This window comes from Alligator sinensis, unplaced genomic scaffold, assembly GCF_000455745.1.
Source record: "Alligator sinensis unplaced genomic scaffold, ASM45574v1 scaffold223_1, whole genome shotgun sequence".
Taxonomy (NCBI): domain Eukaryota; kingdom Metazoa; phylum Chordata; order Crocodylia; family Alligatoridae; genus Alligator; species Alligator sinensis.
The window spans coordinates 3,501,928-3,524,277 of record NW_005841936.1 but is presented as its reverse complement, the minus strand read 5'-3'; the positions used below and the strand labels follow the sequence as shown (position 1 = coordinate 3,524,277).

The following is a 22,350-nucleotide window of genomic DNA, read 5'->3' as shown; positions in this document are numbered from 1 at the left end:
AAGAGTGCTGGGTCTAGATGACCCCAGCTAGATACTCATCTAACCTCCTCTTGAGGACCCCCAGGGTAGGGGAGAGCACCACCTCCCTTGGGAGCCCGTTCCAAACCTTGGCCACTCTAACTGTGAAGAAGTTCTTCCTAATGTCTAGTGTAAATCTGCTCTCTGCTAGCTTGTGGCCATTATTTCTTGTAACCCCTGGGGGCGCCTTGGTGAATAAATACTCACCAATTCCCTTCTGTGCTCCCGTGATGAACTTACAGGCAGCCACAAGGTCGCCTCTCAACCTTCTCTTGCTTCATGTGTCTTGCACCTAATGCTTCTATTCATGCAAGCCAAAGCTGCATCCACTTTTGTGCATCTGCATCACACTGCTGACTTGTACTGAGTCTATGAGCCATCAAGATTCCCAAGTCCTTTTCAACAGAGTTGCCATCCAGCAAAGTGTCACCCATTTTCTATTTGTGTTTTTGATGATAAAGATTTGAAAGCACCTAGCTTCACTAAATAATCCCTAACTTGTTCTGCTGTTACTCTAGACTGCCATTTCTCTAGATCAGGGGTCGGCCACCCCTGGCATGTATGCCGAGTGTGGCATATGAGGCCATTTTGCTTGGCACGATGGGGCCAGCCCCAGTTCTGGGTAGCTGCTGCCAGCGACTGAACCTGGGCTGCTCCCAGCAGGGTTTGCAGCATCCCAGCTGCCTGCTGGGAGCAGCCCAGGATCCTGGCTGGCAGCAGCTTCCCAGAGCCGGGGCCAGCTGCAGCCAAGAGGCTCCAAACAGCTGGGAGCAGCCCAGGATCCTGGCATCAGCTCTGCACCAGTGCATGTACCCACACCTCAGAGTGGGTGGTGGGAGAGGGCCTGAAGCAGCGCAGCCCCGGTCTCTCCCCCACTCCCAGCACGGAGGTGATGAGCTGCACAGCTGGGCTGCCCAGAGTCAGCCCAGGCTCTGGGCAGCTGCAGCAAGCAGCGGGCAGAGTGCAAGCAGCTACGCTGAGCTGCACAGCTCTGGCATCAGCTCCATGCTGGCGGTGACTGCGCGTGCACTTCGAGGTGCCCATGCAGTTGCCACCAGCATGGAGCAGATGCCGGAGCTGTGCAGCTCGGCGTAGCTGTTTATACTTTGCCCACTGCTTGTTGCAGATGCCCAGAGCCTGGGCTGGCTACAAACAGCTGCGCCGGGCTCATCACCTCTGTGCTGGGAGTGGGGGAGAGACCAGGGCTGCGCTGCTTCAGGCCTTCCCCCACCGCCCGCTCTGAGGTGTGGGTACACGCGCTGGTGCAGAGCTGATGCCGGAGCCTGGCACAGCTGTTTGGAGCCTCCTGGCTGCAACCGGCTCTGGCTCTGGGGAGCTGCTGTCAGCTGGGATCCTGGGCTGCTCTCAGCAGGCAGCTGGGATGCTGCAAGCCCTGCTAGGAGCAGCCCGGGTTCAGTCACTGGCAGCAGCTACCCGCAGCACAGCTGTTTGGAGCCTCCTGGCTGCAACCGGCTCTGGCTCTGGGGAGCTGCTGTCAGCTGGGATCCTGGGCTGCTCTCAGCAGGCAGCTGGGATGCTACAAGCCCTGCTGGGAGCAGCCTGGGCTCCAGCAGCTACTCAGAGCCAGGGTAGCTGCTGACAGCCACAGAGCCCGAGCTGTGGAGCAGGGGCTTTGGGTGGGGGGCACGGGGCACAAGCATGGCATCCTGCCATGCACTCCTTGCCCTCATTTTGTTTTTCTGCCATGCCAGCACTCTGGCACCTTCTGAGGTAGGCATTGTGGTGTTTTTCAGCACTCCGGCCAAAAAACACTGCCTACCCCTGCTCTAGATGCTAAGAAAGGATATGCGCAGAGCAGAAGGTGTCCAGGACAATCAGATTTTGGCAGACAGACTGAAAAAATCTACAACTTTTGCTTTTCTGAAAGCACTGATAGGTAAGCTGGGAGCCTTGGGAAGCAAGAGAGCACTGTTCTGTTTGGTACCATTTAAGAGAAGCATGTTTTACACTCCGTCAATTTGTGGAGGGACAGAGATGACTTAGAAATCTTTCTGAAATGTGAGTCTTTTTGGGGGATAGGGCTTAAAGTGCCTCAAAACCTATCTTCCCAGCTAACTAACCTGTCTAATGGCTCTTACCCAATCTTCAAACAATACTAAAACTGGGTATTTTTGCTACACTGATCAGGAGTGAGATACAAATGTCTCCGTTTCTGAGTATGAATGGAACACTTCATACCTCCTAAAATGGCTTTGGGTTGTCTGCAGATTCAAGAGTACAAGGTTACAATGTTTTACATTTGGAAGATTCTCTTTGTAACAGAACAAAAACAGAATTTTTTTTTTCTTAAATGACTTTAGATTATGGTGAATAATTTAAAGCCCAGGAATGGATTCTCCTGCAAATACCTCAGCCATGGAAAAATTATGGAACACATAATCAATAGTTAGAGTTTGAGGTTAAGGAAGCCTAGTCTTGTTCTATTTATATGGGTTGTTTTAAACTGCTATCATCCACTGATGCAGAGGATGTGCCTGGGGGGATAAGGGCAACTAGTTGTAAACTGGACCTATGCCCATCTTGACTTGTAGAAGCCAGCTGGGGGAGACTGGGGGCACTACTGGCAGGAATTGTCAACAGCCCTCTCCAGCAGTCTGTCCCATACATTCCTGAGTCTACAACTGTTCAGTCCCTAATCAAGGAACTACCACTTGATAATGACTCCCCAGCCAGTTACTGACAAGCACCCCTTTTTGGGGAAGGTCACTAAACAGGTAATAGCTTGACAGCTCCTGGTTCATCTGGATGCCTTCAGTTTCCTGGCAAGATACACTTGTCAGTCTGGCTTTTGCCCTGGATATAGAACAGAGACTGCTTGTGGCCTTGTTAACAAACTTAGCCTGAAGATTGCCTGGAGAAATTGTGCCCTGCTGATCTCAACAGACCTTTCAGTAGCCTGCAATGCAGTCAACCATGAGGTGCAGATGAAGCATTTACAGGATCTGGTGGGTATTTGCAGGACCAGTCTAAATTGTTTCTGTTCTTCCGTAGCAGGGAGGCCCCATAGGGTGGTAATGGGTTAGTGTTCTTTATCCCCTACGGACCTTTCCTGTCAGGTCCTCCAAAGCTCTATCTTGATACCAGTCCTGTTCAATTTGTGTATGAGGCCACTGGGTGAGACTGTGCAGAGATTTGGTGGGAGGGGCGATCAGTATGCTCTCTTTCTTCTGACCCTGGCCCTGTAGTCCCAGCTCTCCCAATGCCTGGCTGCAGTTGGGGACTGGATGTGAGTGAATCAACTGAAACTAAATCCAGAAAGACAAATATGGTGATGGTTAGACCACTTGCTTGGGAGGGAAGAGGCAGAAGGGGAGTGGTTTGGGCCTTGCATCATTGATGGGGCTTAATCTCCCCTTGTCACACAGGATTACAGCCTCGGGGTGCTTCTGAATCCTCTGCTGCACCTGGATCTTCAGTGGTTAGGACCATTTTGTACCAGCTCCATCTAGTGAGAGGGATGCAACCCTTCCTTTCAAGTTTGGATCTGGCAGCCACCATTCCTGCCTTCATAACCTCAAGGCTAGGCTACTGCAATGTGCTCTACATAGGGCTGAAACCCAGCCAGAAGCTGCATATGGTGCAACCTACCATCTTATGAAAGGAGATCACCAGGAGTATACAAATGCAATTCTGCAGTATCTGCACTGCATCTCAATAGTTTTCCAGACACAGTTCAATGCACTGGTTTTGACCTAAACAGTCTGGACCCTACAAACTGACAGACAGCTTTCTCCCTTCCACCCCATCATGATCCCTAAGGTTAACTGAGTTCAACCTCATTCAAGTACCATCAGTACATTAAGTGATGAAAACTCAGGGGAGATCATTCTCAGAAGTCGCTCCCCAGATCTAGAACTCATGAAATTTAGAGGAGCACCAATACATTGGTCCAATATTGGATTGGAACTGATATAAAGGAAACTGGCTATATCGGAAATCGGCCCGATGTGGCCAATACTTTGGCCGATAAATGCCTGTGTATGTGCGCAGCTGCAACACAACATGTAGGTGACATGGAGAGCTGAGCATGGAGAGCTGAGTGCAGCTGGTAAGTCCATTGCGGTGGAAGGGGAGGGGGAAGAGAAGGGGTGTGGGGGGCAGATCAAGGGCCCCGCGGTGAGGGAGGGACTGGGGCATGGGCTGGGGCTTGTGCTGCCCAGCCGGGGTGGAGCAGGGTACAGGATGGAGACACAGCTCATCCAGGGAGTGTGGGGGGAGGGGGCAGGTGCCCCCTGGATCTGTGGGGCAGGCAGGCTGCAGCAGCGGGCTGGGGCTGTGCCAGTCTCTTTTCCGCGGGGGTTGGGCTTGGGGTGGGCAGCAGTGCTAGGAGGGGGCTATGAAGGGGCTGCAGCCACCCAAATTTTACAATAGTACCTCCCAATCCCTCCTCCCAGCACCACCACCACCCACCCAGGACAGTCCCGGCTGTTCCCAGCACATGTGTGAAGATGGGGGTTGAGCTGAGGCTGCCCTAGGAGGGTGGCTGCAGTGCGGGGAGGGGGGGCTATGGCGAAATTTGGGGTAGCTGCAGCCCCCTAGTACCTCCCTCCCAGAGCCATCACCACCCACCCTGAGCCCCAACCCCACTGAGAAGAGGCTGGCACAGCCCCAGCTCCAGTCCAGAGCTGCAGCCCACCCACCCGTCCTGGATTGCTAATTGGCTGAAGGGTCGTACTCAGAGGGTGGTGGTGGACAGGTCATATTCGACCTGGGGGGAAGTGGGCAGCGGAGTCCCCCAGGGCTCGGTCCTTGGGCCTGCACTGTTCAATTTCTTTATCAGCGATTTGGATGACGGGGTGAAAAGCAACTTGTTCAAATTTGCTGATGATACCAAAATTTGGGGTGAGGTGGGCACGCTAGTAGGGAGGGAAAGACTGCAGAAAGACCTGGATAGGTTGCAAGGGTGGGCTAACAAAAACAGGATGCATTTCAATACGGACAAGTGCAGGGCGCTGCACTTGGGCAGTAGTAACCGGCAACACACTTATAAGATGGGAAACTCCCTTCTTGAGAGAACGGAGGCAGAAAGGGATCTTGGAGTCATCACTGACTCCAAGATGAACATGGGCCAACAATGCGAGGTCACGATCGGCAGGGCTAACCCACTTCAAGAGGGATGTGGGCAACATTGAGAGGGTCCAGAGGAGGGCCACCCGCATGATCCGGGGACAGCAGGGCAGACCCTACAATGAGAGGCTACGGGACCTGAACCTGTTCAGCCTTCACAAGAGAAGGCTGAGGGGGGATCTTGTGACCGTCTATAAACTCACTAGGGGGGACCAGAAGGGTTTGGGGGAGACCTTGTTTCCCCTAGCGCCCCCCGGGATAACAAGGAATAACGGCCACAAGTTGTTAAAGAGTAGGTTTAGATTAGACATCTGTAAGATCTACTTCACGGTTAGGGTGGCTAGGATCTGGAACCAACTTCCAAGTGAAGTGGTGCTGACTCCTACCCTGGGGGTCTTTAAGAAGTAGCTTGATGCCTACCTGGCTGGGGTCACTTGAGCCCAGTTTCCCTCCTGCCCAGGCAGGGGGTCGGACTTGAAGATCTACATGGTCCCTTCCGCCCCTACTTCTATGATTCTATGATTCACCCTGCTCTGTGCAGTTCCAGGGGGCACACGCCCCGCTCCCCTGTGTCTCCCCGATGAGCCGCAGCTGTCTTGCACCCTGCCCCAGCCCCTGCCCCACTCCCTCCCTCACTGTGTGGGGTGTTGATCTGTCCTCCCACACCCACCTTCCACCACAGCAGACTTCCCAGCTGGATGCAGCTGAATCGGAAATCAGACTGGTATCAGCTAATATGCCTCCTTAAAAATTGGCTATCGGTATCATCCCCCAGAATCACTGTTGGTGAAATTAAACAGGTAAAAGGAAGAGGATCCTTCAAGAGGAGGTAAGCATACAAAACAAGACACCTGAAAAAAGAAAGAGCTAATTCTACCAAGACACCCCATTAGAAAAGTCCTACACAACAGGTGGATCTTGTATAAAGCAAAATTCCTAGTCTGTTGAATCTGAATATCAAGTGTTATTCTATATCTCAATATGGTTCAGGAAAATTGGAAAAGGTAAGTCTACTGCTGATGGTAGATAACTATTAACCTCATTGATTTTGGGAATAGACACATATTTCAGTAAAGTATAAACATTTCATTAACTTTTGAGTTAAACAGTTCAGATAAGAAGGTAGATAATAAATATCAACATATTTTTAAAGATGTAATTATTGCAAGGTCATGGTGAAAATTTGATTTTTTTTTTTTTTGCCATTGGATGCATCTTCCACATAGGAATTTCTCCATGTTACTGATGGAAAAGGGGATGAAACACAAAGTGAAGATGGCACCAGAGTAAATCTTGACCAGTAGCCTGTCCTAAGTCTGTTTTGCATATATACTGCCTCTACTTCCTAGCTAATAGAAAAACAACTTCTTTTGTTCACCTCTTCTCCCAGAAATAGTAGGCAGGCTTTATAGCCTCCATTCTTGTTTGTTTGTTGTAAATTCTCTTATGAATCTTCAATTAGATGTCCTATTCTGTGTTTTGCAATGTGAACAATTAAATAAGACAAGTAATAACTAAATATCATCTTGCTGTGTAATTAATATCTGTTTTTCTTCCCAGAAGCAATAGAAAGCAGACGGTAACATATTTAGATAAAAGTTTGTATTTCAAAACAATACAACTAAAATGAAAAAATAGAGGCTGAACAAAATTACATGTTATTCACATCTATAATGAGCATGCTATTAAAACATCGGAAGATTTCACACTTGATTTTTATCCACAAGTCTTTCAACTACATGAGAACAGTATGCAAGAAGCTTGCTAAATCCTGACATTCTCAAAGTCTACTGTGTATGATCCAAGATGGTGAGAAATGCATCTGACTGATCTAAAGCTGCTGAACATTTTCTTTTTAAAAAGCTCATGATTACCCTGCTAAACCCCCCCCTCCCAAAATTTCTCTCTTTTTTTCCTTTAAAACAATAAGTATCATTCTTCAAATCACAGCAACTTGCCAGTGGTTCTATAAACAACCATCTGCCTTATTGTATCTGCTCTGCTTTTCACTGTTTATCAATTTAAAAATGTAAAACACATTTATCAACACATTTATCAACAATGTAACATACTCCCATCTGGGTTTTATGAGACAATCATCACTTCTTTCAAGAAACATGCTAACAATAATTATGAAACTATCTCTGGACCCTCTGAGTACTGTCATGTCACTCTGATGAACCAACCTACTGCCAATTGCTGCCTACAAACTAGAAAAGTTCACTGATGCACATCTGACATAATATCTTCAGTAAAAAGTCTTTAAAAGCAGCAGACTTTTAAAGTAGATTTAACATATGCAAATGAATATTGCATGCAGCCAAGACATGCATTTATATTTAAATATAACTTTTCTGAGGTAGTATTAAGTGGTCTTCATTCTTTCCTAAACTATCACACTAAAATATGATTGATTGTCTCCCCATCTCCTTTGATCTCAAAAACTGGTGAAGGTAAACAGATTAACAGTTAAATGCTTTCTGACAGTACAAAGTAACTGTAAAAATATATTCAAGTTTATTACATTTTCTCTGTATTCCTCACCTCCTGTTTTATTAAGGACATTTCCTTGAAAACAAACCTTTTGAATTCTGGGTCCAAACATAGTGGGGGAAAAGGAATCCAACCTCAAACTTAGAGGTGGTATAGGTATTTGAGCCTATAGTAAAGCTTACCAATTGAAATTAAATTTACCAATTTCTGTCATTTGTCAAAAGATTTTTTTTCAGTTTAAAGAAAATGTAGTTAATTCATTTCCAAAAATGAAGCTATGGGAAAATATTGGTTTTACCATTTTTTTAAAATTGTATTTGTCACTCAGAACTTTAGTGCCACCATGCTAGAAACTAGAACTTAAAATTTAGCAAGAAGTTGCAACCTTACTTCTAGTAATTTTTTTTAAATATTTACTTTGCAGTCTTAACATTTAACATACCATTGGATGTACCCTTTATTTAAGCATGGATGATCAATTTATTTGGCATTTTCTAACAGTTAAAGGAATAGAAAGTCCTTGCCTGTGTCAGATACTTAAAGCTTAAATAGTGCTTGAGCCCATTTAAAACAATTCCGCTAAATGCCAATAGAAAATAGGCACCACAAAATTGAGCAGAAAAAAATGAAAACCATGGAACAATATGAAAGATTTGGAAAGTATAAGTAAGTAATATAATATTAACATTTTAAAGTAACTTTCTTTTGCACTCAAGGCTGTGCCATTCATAAGTGAACTGTCTTTTATACTATGAAGCCAAATTCTGTACTAAATTGAGGGAAAAAAATATTTTGCACTCCCAAGAAAATAAGACTTTACTACCATTAAAAATAAAAAACAGATAGGTGAAAAGGCCAAAAGCATATCAACGTAATTTTGTTTAATTGATGGTAAAGACTACATACTTAATTAGTCAGGTAGTCAGAGTTCATTGGAAAAGTGATTTTAAAAACCCCTGTATTTGCAAAGAAACAGGAACTAATTATCAATGCAACTACAAAAGACCCCTGCTGCAAATCTACAGATTTTTCTGACTATCCGGAAACTCTTATTCACAAGAGTATTTCAACAGAGGTTATTCACAAGAGTTTGGCTTGCTGGATTGGGTCATAAATCCTATCAGATATACATGTGGCCGATCATCAGGCTTCGGTTCATTTGTAAGAAACTGTTCTGTAAGCTGCACATTGTTTATGCTCTCATTAATTTAAATGTTTCTTCTATTTATACTATGCAAATTGCTCCATTCTCTGAGTTGTTCAAACAAATGATGTGCTTTGCAACCAAAAAGCAAATTAGTAGCATGTGAAAACTTATTTTGTAATGATTGTGAAACCAAGCAGATCTTTAAGTTAAAGAAGCAGTAGAGTAAAAGAAATCGCATTTTAACATTTTAGAGAACTTAACTATAGTTTTACCCTTAATTCTGAATAGTAACCTTTTCACAATATGTAAATACATGAAACACCTTTAAGGTTAATTTACTTTATGATAAACTTGAGCTATATTATGCTCAAGGCCCCTACCTTCTGAGTTAGGACCAGACTTTTGCAACAGTGTAAAAACAGCATTAATATATTTAATTATATTTTATTTGGTTTATTTCAAAACCATAAGAATTTTCCGATCAAGGTGTTTCAAAATTTTATATATATAATTTTAAAGGCTCCCCATTTCTGTGCTACACAAATTAAATGTTTTCTGACCGGAGGTGCACCATTTATAGTACTTATGAAAAGTATCATATGCATTTGGGATGTGAAAAGGTATGGGGGGTGGGTTTCTCCATCACCTCCCCTTTCTCTCCAATCTGCAGGAAGAGTTTCCTTTCTTTCTAGCCCTGCTCTTGACCCATAAAAATTGCTCCAAAATCCTGTTTTATGTTCAGTTAGCCCTACTTTGAGTAGAGCTCTGCAGACCCTACTCCTTTGACTTTACAAGAACTTCTTCTCTTCTTTTCTAGTCTACAAAATCAGTGGGTCCAACCATCTGTGCTCTAGAGTCAATCAGGAGGAAAAGATGACAGCCACTCCGCTTACTTCTGCATATGTACCTGTATTTCTACATATGTACAGTGTCTGTATATTACATTGTATGTGTACAGCATCTACAGAATTTCTCAGAATGTACAATAGTGTAAAAGTGATGTTGTAGCTGTCATGGTTCAGATATTATGCAAGAGGCAAGGATTTCTTAGGGTGATATCTTTTATTGGACTAACTACATATCTATGTCTATGTCTATAGTTGGTCCAATAAAAGATATCACCCTAAGAAATCTTTTCCCCTTGGAACACACCAAAATTCCTGTTATAACTAGTAAAGACCATGTCACTATAGATGTTTAGTTCTAGTAAGTACACCCTTGGAACCAGCACTAACACCAGATAAACTAAAACTAAAAACAAACAAAAAACAAACAAACCCTCTTTTCCAATAAATTGAATTACATTTCTTAATTTCTCTGTCCAAAAAATTAGTTCAAGATGGTTTATACTTGTTCCTTTGTCACACTTGGATATAGAATTTGTTTGATATTTTAACTTTGCCATACTTTAACAGGAAGAAAATTCTACGAAGATAAAATGTGTTCTAGTATGTTTATAATCATCCACTCCAGTAGTTAGAATTAACAGAGGGAATGGAGAGCAAAGCATTTTAAACAACACATTTGATTTGGCAGTCTTTATTACGCAGTACCACCAGCAAAAGAGGACAAGGTGCAAGGAGCAAAAGCAAAGGTGGTTCACAAAATTTTCTGACATATTTTGTCATGGCCAATTCTAATATCGAGCTTGAAAACAGACTTTAAGAAAAGGCACTGATTTGTAATAAGAATTCCTTTTCAGAGAAAGACTCCAAGAAGCAGTTTGATCATGGCAAAACCAAGCACTTAGCAGTCACTGTGCTCAACTCACTCTTGCTGTTGGGCAGGAAGGATAAAGACAAAGCAATACAGAACCAGCCATGTATTTTCTTATGTTTAATGAAGCCAAAGACATTGCTTCATGTCAAGCTAATGCAATCTCTTTCTAAACTTTAAGAGAAAGTATTATAATCACTTAAAAGTTTGTTTTTACTTTTAGTGTAAATACACATAAACACCAGAGACAATAAATCACATCTAAAATGAAAGCCCCATGGGCAAAGGGAAGAAATTAACTGTTTGCCATGACTTAACCATTAACTATTTCAGCAAATCTGACTACTCTATCATCCTACTGGAACCAGGAAAAGAATTCATTGGGACCAGTCAACATACTCCTTTATACAGGGTGATATCACATGAACTATGTTTTCACATATTGGCTGAAAGAGAGAAATATTAGAGAAATTATATATTAAAAACCACGTGATACTTTACAAAGTATTTACTGTTTGCATAGTCCTAACTATATTTTAAATTAAACACAAAAAAGGTCAAAGGTAATAGTCCAGGATTACTACATGCTAAATTAAAAATATCGAAGAATTTAAATTACTGTTAGAGCATTAGTGTGCCACAAATCCTGAAACATCTTGTACAAAATGACTGCAGTCTTAATTAATCTTTTAAAAAATATATATTAAAATCATTTCATTTCTATCTTTATTTTTTTTTATCATAGAGAGGAATGTTCTCTCTCTCACACGCACTCACCCATACACACAGACACACACACACTGCATATACCTCTCCAAGAGCTTCGTAGCGCTTTTGGTTCCATCTGTGCAAATCTTCACGGTAGTTAAAAACAAATGGCTCACCGGTTTTTGTATGCCTTAATTGCCCCTCTATAAAAGAAACAATATTATTAGTTTTAAATCTACATTTTAAGAGTTTTAAAAGCAGAGTTAATAATTCACCGATAAAAATACAACAATGTACATCTAAAAGCAGAGTTATGGTCATTGGCTCTGTCCCCAGATATGAAACTGTCCATTTAAACCAAAAGCACCACAGCAAGTCCATCACCACATTCACTTTCAGTTTAGATTCATTATTAAATTAAAAGAAGCAGAAAAGCTGACAGACTGAGCATTAGGCCCAAATTTTCTCTAGAAACCTATCCTATAAGTAACAGTTATGTCCCAAAATATTATGAAGTAAAATAAAATGGAGATACAAATCTGATTTGTACTAACCAACTAAGCAACTGATCATCATACCCAAGGAAATCCAGATGACAAATCCACTTTACTTTACAAATCACAGAGCCTAATCTGAAATGCTGTGCCTCACTCTCTAAGAAACTGAGGAAACCCAGATCAGGGTTCTATACAGCAAACAGGAACAAATTAGCATATAGAAACACATAACAGCCATTTACCAAGAGGAAATCTCCACATCTAACTGGGAAGCCTATCACAAAATCAACAACACTTATGTTACAATTGTAGTTTTGCAGAATGGAGAGCAATCATCAGCCTTAAAAACAAAGCTGATATTATTATACAACAGGATGATAAAGGGGAGACTGTTGTCATGGATAAACAACACACTTAACAGGGAGTGCGAGTGTTGAGTTAGGCTGAGGAGGACCTATACTGTTAGTACTGGACCCATGATCTGACCATTCTCTTAGTGAGCCCAAGAAGGTGGATACTGCTTGGCCACAAGGCTGAGAAAGATCAATGTTGGGCAGCCAGTCTTTATCTTCTGGAGGTGCTGGGCATTTTGCTGCCATCTGTTCTGCAAAGACTGCTCTCATTACCACTCCCTCCCCCTCCCCACAACACACACTTCACTGTAGTTTCAAGCCTCACAGGAATATCTTTACATACTCCTGCAGCGCTCAGACCCCATCTCACACAGTTACAGGTTTTTCTTACCCTCCAACATCCAGTCATGACTGTCCTCCACCAGCCAGCCATGGTGAATTTGAAATGTCATCATCTCACAACTTTAAGGATTTTGAATTTGCCACGTCCCACTGTTTTCCTGTTAGACCCAAACCTACTCCAGAATCCATGGAATCCATTGATGAATCACCTCTGTCCTTTGGCTCCATCACCATGGAAACTGCTCCTTTGGGCTAGGGACAGACATTACACATAAACCAGTTTGAGATAAACCTGGTTGAATGTAGTATCGGACTTAACTGATTTGGCTCAAAGAGGCTTTTGCAATGTCTATCCCAGATCCCTTGCTGGTTTAAGATAAACCAGACTCCCCCAGCATCCTGGCATGCTCTCTGGGTTGGGCAGGGCTCTCTGTTCAGCAGAGCTGGCTCCTCCCCTCCATTCCCTGGCTGGAGCTCTGGCAGAGACTGCAGGCACAGCAGGATCTGCCTGGCTTCCCCCTGCCCTACTCCCTCCCCCACCCGCCGCTGTTTGCTGCTCAAGCAGGAATCCCTGCCTCCCTCCCTCCTATCTCCCACAGCACAGACCACAGGCTCATGGGACCCTAGGCACATGGTATGCTAGCTAATGCCGAGAGTTGTCTGTATCTGTGTGTCTCCAATTTCACTGGGACAGGCAAACAGAACAGTGACTGCTTAGGGCTTTTGGAGCTAATCAACAGGTTAGTTGTATGAGAAGAGTTTGAACTAATGGAGAGAAGCTATCGTTTTGCTGAAGAGGTGATAAACACTTATCAGCCCCCTACTGACTTGCTTGCCTGTCAGTTTGCTGCAGACAGTATAACAAAGCAGGGAGGGAGATTGATGATGCAGAGCTTTTCAACAGATGCATGCACTGCATCCACCCCCTCTTGCCTCAGAGTGCTAGCCCAGGGCTGGGGGGGTAACAACTCTCCCGCCCCTTGAGCAGCCCAAGGGAAAAAGCCTAGAATGGTGCAGGTAGACCACCCTAATCAGAAGTCCTGCTGGGACCTGGCCATGCCCCACTCAGCTCAGCTCTGTGGAAGGGAAGGAAGGGCTGCTCTAGTGCCCCCCAGTTTCTAGCCTGAGCCACTGCAGGCATGTGCCTGCATTTCCTCAGTCCAGAGGGAATGTCTGTCTGGTTACAAAGCAGTTCAGCCTAGCCAGGTTAGACTAACCTGCAAAGATTGAATCAATTCAGGCTCAGGCTTTTTGAATGTCTGTCCCTAGCCTTGATGGTAACTATATACACCAGGAAATCCTCCAGTTTAACCTGATTTGGTCCCCACTTTTCATTATTGTTTTGAGACTCATATCCAGCGGCAGACGCAGTGGGTGGAATGGCTCTGTATGCTGTCGCTGCTTATGTCTTGGGATGACACAGGCTGCACTTCAGAAGCCCCCAGACCCAAAACCTTCTGTGCCATCTCACTTAGCAATGTTCACCACTACCTGAGCCCCTGACATGCTGAACTCAGAAACCCGACTGTCCATGCATCCCAAGTACTGCGAACTGGCAGATTTCTTCAACAAAAACCAAGCGGATCTTTTGCCTCTCTGCTGTATGTACAACAGTCCTATTGATGTGCAGCCCTTTGAAAAAATCTACTCTGTCATACCTGGAGCTCCATAACCTAAGGGAGTATTTACAGAACAACCTGGATAAGGAATTCATTCACCTGTTGACCTCCTCAGCAGAGGCCCCTAAATCCTTTTCAAAGAAAAAATATGGTTTCTTGCAGCCTCGTATTGACTACCTGGTACTCAGTTACACCCTTCCACTAGAACTATTAGATCACCTACATGATGCCCATATCTTCACCAAGCTGAATTTACAGGAAGCTTATAATCTAGTTCAGATTCAGGATGAGCACAACCAGGATGCTCTCCAAACACATTATGGACATACTGAATACCCTGTAATGCCTTTCGGTCTCTGTAATGCTCCAAACATTCTCTCTGGACTGAGGAATAATGTATTTCAAGACATTCTTGACCAATTTGTGATTATCTACCTTGACTACGTGCTGATTTTTTCTGCGATCTAGGAAGTCCATGATCAATATGTCTATGTGGTCCTAGAGAGAGATGGTTTTATCATTTGTGTGCCAAACATGAAAAGTGTGAATTCAACTGGACTGCCATATCTTTATTAGGCTATATCTTTTCTTTGGGAGGACTAAAGGTGCCCTAGATGGGCAGCTGTCACAGGCTGAGCTTCCCCAAGAGATTTCTGTGGGATTCAATGCTTCCTGGGATTTGCTAATTTTTATTGGTAGCTCATCAAAGGTTCCTCACAAACTGTGTTCCCATTCACTACCCTCAACCAAAAGAAGGCACTATTTGTGTGAACCCCAGAAGTTCAGGAAGCCTTCCAGCACCTAAAGAAGGCTTTCATTCTAGCCCCTCTCTTTGTTCACCCTGACCCTACAAAAACCCTTCTAATGCTTCCAATTTAGGAGCAATCTTGCTGCAGGACTTGGGACCAGGAAATCTACTGCCTCTGTCTCAAGGAAGCAGACTCCCTCAGAACAAGATTATACTATGTGGGGCAAGAAGTTCCTGGCAAAAAAGCTGTGTTTGAGGAATGGTATCACTGTTTTCAGGGAGCCCGGTTTCCCATGCAAGTCCTCACCAATTACAAAAACCTTGAGTAGCTCTGTTTTGTCAACTGTATGAAGCAATGCTAGATCCACTGGTCCTTATCTTTTAACTAGTTTGATTTTGTAATCATGTATTGCTCTGGTACAGAAGGCAGGTGCCCTCTTCTGGCAAGAGGAATCCAATGTTCCCTTCCACCATCTTGAACCCATCCCACTTCTTATTTGGGACTCAGGGATAGGGATTAATGACCTTGATCCCAGATCTTTCTCTTCAGGACCTGTGTGTCAAACAAATATAACAGCAGATCCCGGTCCTAGAGCTTCCTCTGTGGAAGAATTTTCAGTTCAGTGATGGGCTAGTGATAATCTATGTTCCTGCCAGACAACCAAGGCTTGAAATCCTCCAGTTTTGTTATGATGCTCCCATGGCAGGGCACTTTGGGGTCCCCTAGACCTCTGAACTAGTTTCATGGCAGTTTTGTACAGGACATTAAAAGATATGTCAAGTCATTTGATATTTGTGCCCTCACCAATGGCCCTCATACCAAACCCCTGGGATTCTCCAACCCCTACATACCCTGACCCAACCCTGGATGACTATATCCATGGACTTTCTCAGAGTTACCCTTTTGAAGGACATACTACAATCTTCATGGTAGTGGATTCTCTAACAAAGATGGCTTATTTTATTGTTGCCCAGGTGGTCTCAGCCACTCAGGAGACCATGAAACTCTTTTCCTTGAGCATATTTTGGGTTCCACAACCTGCCAATGGAAATGTCTGGCAGAGGCCAGCAATTCATGTTTCACTTCTGGAAGGAATGTTTTGGGCTACTGAAAGTAAAACTCATAACTTCATCTGCATGCAACCCACAGGCCAATGGGCAGATAGAGTAAACCAAACACTCAAGTAATATCTATGTTGTTTCATCAGCTGTCACCAAAACGACTGGCTCACCCAGCCGCCAAGTTTACTTATAATAATGGTCACCTACTTTATCCCAAACAGTGCCCTTTTTTTTTCAATTATGGTTTTGACCCAGGTACCCACACCAATCTCCTTGTTCATCCTCCATCCCAGAAGTCTTAGGTCTTGTAATCTACATCCATCACATAAAGCATGAGTTACAACATCTACAGGAGGCCAAAGAAACTTACAAGAGGCAGACATGGTGAGCAGCCCCTGCCTTCATCATCGGTGCGCAGGTCTGGTTATCAGCCCAGAACCTGCACTCTTTCTGACCTTCATCAACGTTGGATCACTGATTCTTAGGCCCCTTTAAAATCATTGAGATCAACCTTGATGGTTACAAACTTCAGCTGTCCAACTCCATGAAAATTCACTTGGTATTCCATATCTCACTCCTTAAGCCCTATGCAGAAAACACTTCCCAAGGAAGAGTACTCCACCACTGCCCCGTATGAATATTTTGTTCAGCAGAGCAAGGGTCCAAGGCAGAAGGTAGGTGAAGGTTCATGGAAGACAGATGTATAGGCTAGGAGTGGCACAGAGAGGGGTATGAAACTCCAAATGGCTACCTGGGAAGTGATTTTTTCCCTGACAGATTGAGAAGGATGTTGCCTTACTGATCGGTGATGGGAACCCATGGAGAAAATATATGCCTCAGAACTGATCAAGGCTTTCCACAGAATATATCCCAAGAAAACAGGTCTTAGGGCCCCTGAGAGGTGCTATTAGGAATCAGAGAAGGAGGTATACTGATTGGCTAACGAGCTGACCCTCATTCCCTGTGTAGGTCTGACTCCAAGCTGCCTGATTATCTTTAGCTGATCCCAATGACCAGCATGGCTACAGCAACCTGGATAAGCAGCCATTCTCCTATTATTCCTTGGCCACACAACTACACTACACACCCCTCTGTGAACTCCTAGTCTATATGTCTGTCTCCCTTGAACCTTCACCGAGCTTCTGCCTTGGACCCTTGCTCAGCCCTTGCCTACATCCCTTCCTAACTTGCCATCTTCTTTAGTTCCAACCTGAACCTTCTCCTGGCTTGTATCTTAGCCTAGTCCCTGTCTACATCCTGACTAAACCTGCAGCTCTGGACTCCTGGTTCATGATTTTCCTAGCACAGTCCTCAACTCCCTACGTCCAGGTTGTGCTTGTGACACAGAGCTTTCCAACAATGAGTTTTACAGACTTCTGACCAAAGATCCCACAGAACTATTTGAGAGGGAACTACATAACATCTATAAGACTCTACCTCTGGACCTGCAGGAGAGAATTTATGCTTCTTTCAAGGAGCCCAGGCCAGGCACCTTTTACTTATTACCCAAGATCCACAAATCTGGCAATCAAGGATGCCCCATTGACTCTGACACTGGTGCGATCAGGAAGAGATTGTTTGGCTGTGTTGACTATTCTATTTCCATATACCACAGGAGCTCACAGCTATTTGAAGGATACAGAGATTTCAACAGGAGACTGGACTCCATTAACAAACTTCCAAACAACATTACATTAGCTACAATGGATATCACATCTTCATGGAACCAACATTTCTCATGAGGATGTTTTACAAGCCATAAGGAGCATTATAAGGAACTGCTTCTGCTTCCAAACTCTCCTGCTTTGTCCTCATGTATAACCATTTCAGATTTGGAGAATCCCTGTGTGTACAAGTGAATGATACAACCATGGGTATGCACAGAGTCTCCCCAGTACCACATACCAATACCCAATACCAATAAATATATTTATGACAGGTCTTGAAGTCAACTTCTGCCTAAGCTGCCCTCCCATCCCCACCCCCAGTACACCTGAAGTACATCAATGACATCTTCATCATATGGACGCATGGGAAGGAATCTCTAGAGAAATTCCACCAGCACGTTAACAGCTTCCACACCTCTGTCATATTGAATGAAATAGTTTGAATGTTTGTAATAGTTGCCCATTAGCCAGTTTAGGAAGAAGACAAGATTTATCTCCTTATCTAGGCCATTGTTTTGTTCTACGTGCAGAAGGTCCTGACTTTGCTCAAAGTCTTAACTCTTGAATTTTATCTTTAGAGGCCTTTAACAAAGAGAACCTAAAAATGACCCTTAAGCAAATATCCCAAGTTCTGAGAGATCAAACCGTAGGAGCCTTTTGATAAAATTGGAAAGAAAAGGTCACTTGCAGTGGTATGGAAGTTCCCCAAAGTAATTAAAATGATCAACAAAATAAACTGATTACCAAGCAAAAGAATATGTTAAGTAAGATCCAAGCCCAAATTTGGGGGTAGTGACAGGTTTGGGTAGGAGGGGCCCAGGACGGCAACTCACTCAATAAAAACTGTAACCTACTCTTCCAATTTGGAGGTAATCACGCTTGCAGAACAAAGAAGGAAGAATCGCAAGTGTAGGCCGGATCAGACTGATCACCTGAACCACCCTCTCTGTGAACACGAATCTCTTAGTTCACGCTGAAGCTGCAAAGTGCCCGAAAGGGACTGAAGGAAGGGGACTTAGTCCTATCAGTATTGAGGCCAGCCCATTGAATCGTATTGCTGAGGCGAGCCCATTGAACCGTACTACTGAGGCCAACCCATTAAATTGTACTACTGAGGAATGAAAGCATATCTAGATGTTTGGCTTCTTGGAATTCTAGGATTGTAAGTATATTATGAAAAATAATAGTATTGATTCAAATTTAACTTTTAGTTGTAATTGTAGTTGTTTTTGTAATACTAATTCTTATAGCATTGTTTGGGAAGGAAGTGCATTCGGAGCATTGTTTCTGATATATGAAATTATTGTGTTCTTAATGTTTGTGGTATTTCTTAAAGCTAAGCAGTGTTATATGCGTAGCAAAGAATTTTAAAATAAAATTGTGTTGTATGAATTAAGTGTGTAATCATTGTGAAATCGTGCAAGTAGCTAAAAACTCCCCCAGCCAGTGCATCAAAACGAATCAGTAAATTGTGGGGGATTTTCTCTATTCCATAACCCACTAGAGACAACCTCCATCAAGCTGACTCTGGAATATTCCACCGAGCAAATTCACTTCTTGGACACAACTGCAAAAACTTTAAAATGGCCACATTGCCATCACATTGTAGTGGAAATGAATTATACAGGGTGGCCTGTCCCCTTAAGAAGAGTCAGCCAGCCTGGCTGAGGGGCTGCAGCTGTGAGAAGGCAGCTAATGAGTGGCTCACTGGGAGTTAAAAACCCCAGAAAGCAGAGCTGCAAGGAGGGTAAATGTGAAAGAAGCAGTCATAACCTGAACTACTGAACTATGTGAAGAGCAAGCCTACTGTGCAAAGGCCAGATCCACAGAGGACTCCTCTTCCTCCAACTGAAAGACACGGCTTAATGCTGAGGCCAGCTGGAAAACTGCTCAGAGGGTGAAGCCTACAAGCAGCAACTTGCTTACAACAACCAACTGCTACAGCTACCTCCATGCCAGCTTTCATGCTAAGAAAACCACTAGATCATCCTCTATAGTTAAGCGCTATGTTATACCTGTTATCTGCTCCAATCCCACTAACTGGGATGAACACCTCAAGGATCTACAACAGTTGCCTATACTTACAATACAATCCCAAAACTCACATCAACCCTGTGACATGAACAGCATCCCAGCAGTTGTCACTTAAATCCTCTAGCTTAAACATCTTAGACACATCATTTAATGACCTTTAACCCCTCCGAGAAAATAACCACTTAAAACTATCCTTGGGGGCCAGCTTACAGGCAGCCCCCCAACCTCAAAAGAGCTATCAGACTACCTAACTCCAATTCTCACCAAGACACCAGACCTGGCTACACTGTCCCTTCATCAACACAGACCACATGATCGCTGGAATAAGTACCACAAATTGTTACATCTGGATACATTTACCTACTCCTCCACCAATGTCATATATGCTATCACCTGCTTACAGTGCTTCCGCAGCTTATATTGGCCAGATGGCCCAATCCTCCAGAAAAGAATGGACACTAATTCAACATCAATTCCAGAAACTCCCAAAATCCACAGCAGAGCATTTAACGTTCATGGACATTCTTACCTCAAAATAGCTATCCTTGAACAACAAAAGGGCAAACAAAAACCCCAATACATCATCCACAATCTGGATTGTATTAACCTTGGTCTCAACAGGTATGGATTCTTATCCATTACCTAGACTCCTACCTAGACTAGAATGGCCCAACCAACAGGCAATATGCAGGCAAGCTAGGCAAGATTGAGAACATAAATCTTTCTCTTCTGCTGAAGCTTGTCTAGTGGGCAAGAGGATAAGAGTCAGAGGGCCAAAAAGGAGGGTAAGCAAAAGGAAGTACAAAGCTGGCCTTATGAAGTGGACATTTTACTGACAGGGAGGGATGGATGCAGAGAGCCATAAACTCTGCTCCCATAACAGCTTCTATTCTGGTTCTTGGCTGTTCTTGGTTATAAGAACTTAAGAAATGCCATACTGGGTCAGACCAATGGTCCATCTAACCCAGCCTCCTGTCTACAGAGCCATTGACACAGGTGTGTTTCTGGTGCACTTTATGGACTCCCCTGACACCTTCCCCTCTTGCCAACAGAAGGAAGCCCAGGCACATGCTTACCTCAAGTGCGCCAGGTTGCAGCCTCTCCTCTACCTCCTTCAGAACCTGCTGTTGAGATTCTGGCTGCACTTCTCCCCACACCTTTTTTGTTACAAACTTCCTGTCCATGACCCCACCATGTCCTGGGACCTCCTGGTCAACCTCCCCCTGGCTCTGGCCAAGCTGGCCATCTATAAGACCAGGAAGGAGCCCAGGCAAGTATGGGGCTGCGCTCTTGGCACTTCTTCGCTCATGTCTCTAGACAGAGTTTCACTGATGAGCATCCACAGGCTCCCTCAACTCCTTCAGGGGGCAGTGGGCACTGGCCAGTGTGTTCTGTTCAGTGTCCACTTCCAATGCACTGGTTTTTAACCTATAACCTCACTCCTGTTCTTGTTTTATTTTTTATTGTTCTAAGCAATCAGTTGATGTGTCCCCAGTGGCCCTCCTCATTCAGAGAGGCTTACAGTTTCTGTAATGGGCAAAAACCCATGCGATTTTTACTGACACATCAAATAGGCCTGTCTCCTGTCTACAGAGCAGTTGCCACGGACATGTATCTGGTGCACTTTATGGACTCCCCCAACACCTGCCCCTTTTGCCAACAGAGAGAGGCCCTGGCACATGCTTACCTCAAGTGCACCAGGTTGCAGCCCCTCTTCTGCCTCCTTCAGAAACTCCTGCTGAGGTTCTGGCTGCACTTCTCCCCACATCTTTTTTGTTATGCACTTCCTGTCTGTGGCCCCACCAAGTCCTGGGACCTCCTAATCAACCTCCTCCTGACTCTGGCCAACCTGGCCAGGAAAGGGGCTCTGGCCAGGGGGAACCTGGATAAGCATGGGGTTGTCTTGTCACTCCATTCATATCTCAGGCAGAGTTTCATTGGTTAGCATCCACAGGCTCCCTTGACTCATTCAGGAGGCAGTGAGCGCTGGCCAGTGGAGAAGGTGGGAGAGGGGTGAGGGGGAACTAGTACCCATAGCTAGTTTGCTCCCTCCCTCCCTCACCTGCTGCTGCCACCCACAGCTTAAGTGGGTTGTTGTCTAGTGAAGAGGAGGTGGCAGCCGTAAGCCCCACCCCGCCCGTCAAAGGCCCTAAGGAATGGCTCCCAGGAACAACCGTGTCTAAGCAGGTCTGTGCATGACCCCTGGCTCCCCATGCTGTTCTGAGCAGGCAGCTGCAGCTCCTTCCCCACGGTGGGGAGAGGAAGGGCAGGGCAGGACAGGACAAGCGCCCACTCAGGGCTTTGCACCCCCTAGCAGGGACTAAGTATGTGTTATCAGTTAACCATTTAAAAAATATAACTAGAGGAAGTTAAACGGATAAGTTTTTTAACAATATTAACATTCCTACTTTGCAACAGCGTGTATTTAAAAAGTGATCTATCCCTTTTTTGTAGGATCCTTTTTCTGGTAGTCAAACCCTTCCTGGCATCTATCATCATTGGTGAGAAGCGCGCTGCCTGACTGCTTTTGCATTAAATAGTCACTCTAGACATCTTAGTGCTAGACATTTTGTGGCTGTTACACAGGGTGGAATAAGATAATGCTTAGTGACCTATATGGCTAAAAGCCACATCATTGCCACTTGACTGTCTTACAGATGGAATAGGATCTGATCCTAAAACATCATCTTTGTTGTCTTAGAGAAACTTAAGTTGAAATAAAGAATTCTGGGCATGAAAAAGTTTGGAAGATAGGGCAAGATTAGTTTTGAAAATTCCTGAAGCTTCAAACAAAAACATTTTAAAAGTCTTCTGCTATCTTTAGTATTTTTACCTAAAATATTTATATTTTTAAATAA

The 22,350-nt window shown here is 44.2% G+C and overlaps 1 protein-coding gene across 1 annotated transcript in view; it reads right to left on the bottom strand.

Moving 5' to 3' along the window:
- FAM172A (family with sequence similarity 172 member A) overlaps positions 1-22,350 on the bottom strand; it is a gene marked incomplete at its 3' end in the record, with an annotated part of 182,567 nt that overhangs the window by 126,794 nt on the left and 33,423 nt on the right. The window contains exon 4 of the mRNA XM_006019717.3: positions 11,273-11,373. Within this exon, the coding sequence (XP_006019779.2) occupies positions 11,273-11,373 (101 nt within the window). The remainder of the gene's footprint in view (positions 1-11,272; positions 11,374-22,350) is intronic.